The following is a 7,801-nucleotide window of genomic DNA, read 5'->3' on the forward strand; positions in this document are numbered from 1 at the left end:
ATATAATTATGTGAGGTCTTACAGGATAAGCTGAATTGTGTTTAGATTATAGTTTTAAAAAGTTAGTTTGTAAAAGTAAAATCAGTAAAAGGTTATTTGGATTATGATTAAATAAAAATAAGTTTGTTTGTAAATTACCAATATAAGTATGAGTTTTAATAAATAATAAAACACGATTTAAAAAATAATTTAACATAATACAATAAATTTAAATTAATTTAATATGAAGAAATGAAATTTAATAGGTGAATTAAATTTTAAAACTTTAAAAAAATTATAAAAAAATATTTTAAATATAGAGTGAAATAAGACGTCACTCTGTAAGAATGGGCGCAGGAGGAAAGAAGAAATATTCCCAGGGGCTATCAAGAATTGTACATGGGGATGGGATTGCGATTCTAGGTGATTGGAAATTCTGAGAAGACAAGCAGCGATGACAAACAGGGCAAGTATCATTTTGGTCAATGTTGAGCCAAACATGGATACATTCGAAGCAAAAGAAATGGTCGCAAGGTAATTTGCCTGCATCTCCTCCTCATTTGAACTCCTCCTTGCATATGGGACATGGTTTTCGCTCTTGTAATCGCCTTCGATATTTCCATATTCCTAACCAAATCAACATGGTCATCTTCAAACCCTCAGATTTCAGTTACATTTACACGGATTTGTGGAACTCGACTATGGTTTCATAGATGATGTTGCGGGAGCTTATCCACAATAAAAGAAGGCGGTGGTGATGGATGGAGTTGCCAATCAACTTTTAGTAGCTGAATGGAAAGTGTAAGGCATGGCATCTTCAGTGGCTGGGCTCGGCGTCTTCGATGACTTTGGTTGCAGAACGGTCCTGAATTAAGCTTTTCAAACTTAAAAAAAAAAGCTCTTCTTCTTGGCTTAATTTACATCACACGGTCAGCCAGCTTATTTCCAATACGCTCAATATGTTATAAGCCATTCCAAACAATGAATCGATCTTCAATCAGGCTTTGTTAAACTTAAGCCATGTTTAGACCAACAAACGCTGACCCAAACAGGCATTAGGTCACCTCTAAAGGCATACTTTTAGAAGCAATATTAGGAGTTGCAGATAATAGTCATCGTTGACAGTAAGAATTTCAACAGCAACTCTTAATGTCACTGTTGAAAGTCACATTTTCAATGACGACATTTTGTGTGATTAGTTAGGTTAATTATTTATAATAAATATGTATTGTATTTTTAAAATACTTTTATTAATCATGTGTATTAAAATAAAAACCTTTTAACATGTATAATCATCATCATAGAGATTATTTTGAGAGAAATGAATAAATATGAAAAATAATGTAGATTAAGGTCATATATTTAGATTCAAATTGAATTTTCAACTAATTCTTATATTTAGAACATAAGGTAATATTAAACTTTGAGAAAGCTTGATAAACAAAGAAAAATACAAAATACTATATTTCAAGTCCTCACATTTCACTATAGCCTCATTAATTTTATGCTTAACGCGCATACTCATAAAACTAAATATAATACTTGGAAGAACTAAGGGTTCAAATTGCATTGTAAATTGTTGCCAAAAAAAAAAAACAAGAAGAAGCAATTGTAAATCGAAAAACCAGCTTTATTGCACTTCTGACTTCTCTAAGAGAACTAATTATTCATCTCTTCTTGATATTAGAAAAGCAAAAAAAAGAAAAGAAATTGCATGCTCTTTCCCCTTGTTCAGCTAAAAATCAGAAAGGTTTCCACCTTAAGGATCTATAAGTTTGCCCTCCACGGTGTTCATATGTGAAATCAATCTGAGGGATAACCTTATACAGCATGTCGTCTACATATTTGAAGTATCGAGACCTCCATTGATGACAAAAAATAATGGGAAAGATAATAATACCAAGGCCAAAAGTAAATCCCAATTCAGCACTTAAGAAATTCCAATCAATGTCACTGCCATGATTTGATTCATCAGATGTTTTGGATGACGATGTCGGGGTCAACAATCCTGGTACATCATCAAAATTGCAATTTTGTATCAATGGAGGCCCACATAAACCATTGTTTCCTTTGAAGGAATCAGCCTCAAATGACTGAATTTGAGTGCCTGTTGGGATTGGCCCTATCAGATGATTATAGGAGAGGTTGAGAACTGCAAGGAAATTTAAACTTGCTAGTTCTGATGGAATTCTCCCGCTAATAGAGTTCATTGACAAGTCTAATGATTCAAGATGCTTCAAGTTTCCTACAGATGAAGGAATATTACCTGAAAAAGCATTCTTTGACAAGTTCAATGCATGAAGTGCTTTGAAATTCATAATTTCCTCTGGTATTGGCCCTTCAAAATGATTGGATGAGAAATCCAAGGAAGTAAAGGCGACCAAAATCTTGACCAACTTTAGTTGTCTTCCTTTGTTGACAATTGTCACTGAATCCAAGTAGCTACGACGACCAAAATCATATGCATTGACATCAAAGAATATGCTATTGATCACAAATTGTGATTCTACTGCTATAATTTTGGCTAGCTCCAATGCAAGATCTTTGTTCACAGAGGATATTCCAACGTTGACGTCCATGAGATTAATGTTGTCATAGATGTCAATATACAATTGGCCCAACTTTGATTTGCTATCATCTTCATCAGGCGTCATCAATGATTTCCAACTTTGCAAAAGTGCAACAGGTAGAACACCACTTAAATTATTTGACGCCACATCAATAATTTGAGGTGCCTTCCACTTTCCATTGGTACTTGGACATTCAAGGCTCCCATAAAATCTATTTAACCTGAGAATAATGACTCTTAGGGTGGGTATGTTCCCTAAGAAACACGGAAATCTATCCGTCAATTGATTGTTTCCGAGGTTTATGACTTGCAGTTTAAGGCAATTAACCAAAGATGCTGGGATTTTACCACTCAAGAAATTTTCATTTAGGTCTAAGAATTGGAGGGCACAAGAAGTTGAAAATGTGTCTGAAATATGGCCTATGAGGTTGTTTCCAGCTAGATTCAACACCCTATGAGTTGAACTCATTCTTATCAAACACTCAGGAATGGAACCATTGAATTGATTATCAGAAAGATCAAGCATTCGAAGAGAAGACATGTTACAGAGGGATTCTGGGATTTTCCCCTGAAAACTATTATTTGCAAGGGAGAGAGAAGTTGCGAAAGGGATATGGTTACCGATATCTGGTGGGTCAATTAAGCTGAACTGATTGCTTGAGTAGTCCAAATGGAACACATTTTTTGGAAGTATGGGAGTTGGGCCTTTGAGTCGGTTGGAATGAAGATCAAGAGAAAACAAATTGGAGCTAATGTTTTGAAAAGGACCTTCCAAATCTGTTAGAAAATTGTTGGAAAGATTTAGGAAAACCAATGAATGAAACCTCCAAATCCAATTGGGTATTGTTCCTTGAATTTGGTTGCTGGATAGGTCAAGGTACAACAAATTGGATTGATGTCTGAGAAATCTTGGAAACTCGCTCAACTTGCAAGAAGCCAACATGAGGTTGCTCAATTTAGGGAATGGTGACTGATGACTTTGGTTAGAAACTAAATTTCCATCAACTAGCAAGTTGTTATGAGAGAGATCTAATGTCGCCAAATTTTCCATGCTTTTGAACATATCCAAGCATATGGTTCCATTGAACTTGTTTGAGGAAAACTCAATGAAACTTAGTTTTTTGAGATGAAAGATAGACCGAGGAATATGCCCTTGTAAATTATTCCCACTGATATCGAGGAACTCTAATGGGGAAGAAGAAGCATTTGGAAATTCATCCAACAGACCCTCAAATTTATTATGAGAAAGACTCAGTCCACGCAAAGATGGAAGTGTAAAAAGAGATGATGGAACACTCCCATTGAGAAAATTGCGACCTAAATCAATAAAGATAAGATTTTCAAGGCCCTTGAAATAAAAAGATGGAACTTCACCCTCTAAGCTATTGTTATTGATAGATAGATATGAAAGGTTCTTTGACATATTGAAAAATGGAAGAGAACCAGTGAAGTTGTTGAATGACAAGTCTAGATGAACAAGTGAAGTCAATTCTGAAATAGAATTGGGAAGCCTACCATGGAATTTGGAGTTTGACAGATCCAATGAAGACACCATCCTCAAATTGTGAATAGAAGTTGGTAGTTGCCCTGAGAAACATGTACGGCTAAGGTTTAATGAGCGGAGAAATACATTATGCTGGAAATATGGTAGAGAGCCTTGAAGATTTTGATTATCTGACAAATCAAGGGCCTGCAAGTTGGATATCTGGAAGATTTGTTTTGGGAACATCCCAATCAAATTGCAGTTTCTAAGATGCAAGGTGGTTAAGTTGGTTAAGCCACCAAAGGTCTCAGGCACAGAGCTTGAGAAATTGTTATTGTTCAACCGAAGAACTGAGAGAGATTGAAGCTTTACAAGTGATGAATCAATAGGTCCAAGGAGAAAACAAGAAGACATACTAACAATTTGAAGATTTTGTAGTGAAGATAGCGCTTGGCCCCACTCCTTCCCCTTGACAGACATCTTCACACCATCAAGATATAGCTCTTTAATTTCTGTGAGGTTCTGCAAGAACTTTGCCTTATTGGTCTCTTCAAGTTTTGTAGTGTGAAGTGAGGTTGATAAATCAAGAAAAACTAGCTTTCTCAGATAAGATATCTCATTTGGAATTTGACCCTTAAAACCTGCATTTGACAAATTCAAATACCTCAAGTTTTTCAGCCTGTGCAACTCTGAAGGAACCTCAGAATCAAACTCATTATAAGCCAAGTTCAAATTTTGCAGAAATTGCAAGTTGAAGAGGCTGCTGGAATTGTCAAGTCCTCCAGAGATGGATTCTTCACTAAGATCAAGAGCTATAACATGTGCCTTATTGTCACATGTTACTCCACTCCATTGACAGAAATCATGACTTTGGTTCCAATGAACCAATTTTTCGGACATGGAAGGGTTGAATACAAGGTTGTTCCTCAGATGAAGCAATGCAGATTTTTGATGGCTAATATAATTACCAGTCACAACAAAGATATTGATGCCCAAGTTTATGATGCAGAAAGGTACCAAGAAAAGCCATAAGGTTAGGATGGACCTCATTGCATATAAGAGACTCCAGTCCTCTCTGTTAATGATCAAATGAGGAAGGTGAAGGTTGTTTTTTGCCTTATCAAAGCACAGTATTCTTTTATACATTGTCACTTGCGTTAGAATTGAATGATTCTAAGTCATACGTTAATCTCAAAGTCTCTTCAATCTCAACGGTCAGATATACATCCCATCATGGCATCAAGAGCCCAATTTTCCCATATAAGCTTTTAGCGTAATTTGTAAGTTTGCATGACTTTCCATTCCATATTCTTACGTTGTCTTGATTGTGATGGTCACCACTAAAGACTCCCTGCCAAGTCCCTTTACTTCACATTATTCTTTTATACACTATCACTTGCATTAGAATTGAATGATTCTAAGTCGTACGTTAATTTCAAAGTCTCTTTAATCTCAACAGTGAGATATACATCCCATCATGGCATCAAGACCCTAATTTTCCCATAGAAGCTTTTAGCATAGTTTGTAAGTTTGCATGATTTTCCATTCCTACGTTGTCTTGATTGTGATGGTCACTACGAGGGAGCCCCCGGCCAAGTCCTTTTACTTCCATATATTGTTTTGTAATACTTCTAGAACTTAAAGATGTTGTTTTGGTCATAAATATAAAAATATAATCAACTTTCTCTTTAAAATTTATAATTTTTGTCCTATATTTTTCTTATTATTACATATGTTAAAAAGGATTTTATTAATGAAGTACTACTTCTACTCCTAAATATAAAAGCTAGTTGACCATTCTAAATATAAGACTCAAATTCAATTTGTCTCCCAAATTATAATGTGTTCTAAAAAATATTCCTGTTGATTGTAAAGTATTTTCACCCAAGTATAATTTCAATGTACATGATTGAATAAGGATAATTTAAGAAAATCTACCCATATTTATTACAAATAACTAACTTAACTAATTTTCTTAATCTCCCCAATTTAGTTATTTAGCTCTCATATTAAAGATAGAAAGTAGTAGTTTTTATCGTAAATAATTAAAAGAGCTCTGTTAGAAAAATCCATGCACACTTTTTTTACAAATAATAAAATTAGCCAATTTCATTAATTTTCAGTAAACTAGTTAAATCTAGCTCTTATGCACATATAGGACACAGGGTATGGTTTTTCTTCAAACAAAGAGATTTATGAGCATCGTCAAAATCTTTTTTTTATTTTTTAGAGAAATTCTTGTGTGCACTGGTAGCACCACGTCATTTATGACCTCTACAATCAGATGAAACCAACTCAAGACAAATTCAGTCTCACATGGCATCACTGGTCAAAGAAATAAAAAGTTGTGGGTCTCACAAAAATTTATATTTAATAATTTCTCTCTCCGTCAATTTAATGCCTTTCTCTTCCTTCCATTTTTACTTCCAACAATGCCCCTCTTTTCTCTTCTATAAAAAATCGCCAAATCGCTCTGCTGTTAGAAAACCACACTAAAGAACCGTCATCCTTTTTCATTCTACTAAGACACCAGGACACCAACATGCTTCCCCGTAATATATTAATTGTTATATTAAAAATATTTATTTACAGTATTCGGAAAAAAAATATTTATTTACAACACTTATGTTAACTAATAAGTTAATGTTACAAAATAATGAATACATAGTTATATATTAAAATATTTATTCATATCTGATATACATTTAAATAAAATTCAGCGGTATTATAAAATTTTAGTTTTATTAATATATTTTCACATCTATTAAATTTTTTCACCTTAAACATTTATATGCATATGTATATATAAATAAATTGACAAAATGGACCCAATGGATATATGCATATTGCATAAAAAATCACATATAACAAGATTTGACCGGATCAACCTAATTACTATAAGTAAATTGATGTAAGTTTTGTCTTTTAAAAAATATTATCTTTATTTTAGATATAACAGCTTGATAAGATATTCATTTTTGGACTAAATGTAAGACTTAGTTTATTTTATTTATCAAGTTTGTAGTTTTTTTCCTTAAAGTATTCTTATTTATTATATATAGTAACAAAATTTTCATGAACAGGTAATGCGGTTATAATGCATATGATTTAAAAATATTTTATGAAAATTAATACAACTAAATTTATTAATATTTATAAATTAGTTATCTAACTTTTATATTCAAGATCAGCTATAAAAGCATGTGCGTGTCACAATTTAATTAAAAATTGACAAGTTAAAAATTTTATCTAAATGTGGATTAAAATTTAAAAGAATTTGCAAAATTGCAATAACAATCAAAGTTTACTAAGTAAAAAAATAGTTTTTTCCACTCAAAAATTTAATATATATATATAAACCTATGTATTTGTCATTTTGTAACATTAACTTAGTAAAAATTTTATAAATAAATATTTTTAATATATTACTGGGAGGGCACGTTGGTGGAATGGGGTTACTTGTGAAGGTTTTCCGGGGCGGTTCTCAAATTTGAACAGATGACAGATTTGGGACATTGTTGGAAGTGAAAATGGGAGGAAGACAAAGGCATTAAATTGACGGAGAGAGAAAATTGCTAAATAAATCTTTTTGTGGGACCCATGACTTTTTATTTCTCTGACTCTGACCAGTGATGTCTTGTGAGATTGAATTTCTCTGAGCTGGTTACGTGACTTTCGTCAAATTGGGAAGATCGCAAATGGCGGTGCTCTCGGTGCATACAAGAATTTCTCTTATTTTTTTCCATCTGTTCAAAATATTAGTTGGTGCG

At 33.2% G+C, this 7,801-nt stretch overlaps 1 protein-coding gene across 1 annotated transcript; it reads right to left on the minus strand.

The window, feature by feature from the left end:
- Positions 1-1,721: 1,721 nt before the first annotated feature.
- LOC114712946 (receptor-like protein 32) lies at positions 1,722-5,081 on the minus strand. The gene has a single exon (XM_028897507.1). It carries the CDS (start codon positions 5,079-5,081, stop codon positions 1,722-1,724), a length of 3,360 nt encoding a protein of 1,119 aa, XP_028753340.1.
- Positions 5,082-7,801: the final 2,720 nt, after the last annotated feature.

This window comes from Neltuma alba, unplaced genomic scaffold (assembly GCF_004799145.2).
Source record: "Neltuma alba isolate B1F8T4 unplaced genomic scaffold, ASM479914v2 tig00011404_pilon, whole genome shotgun sequence".
Classification (NCBI taxonomy): Eukaryota; Viridiplantae; Streptophyta; class Magnoliopsida; order Fabales; family Fabaceae; genus Neltuma; species Neltuma alba.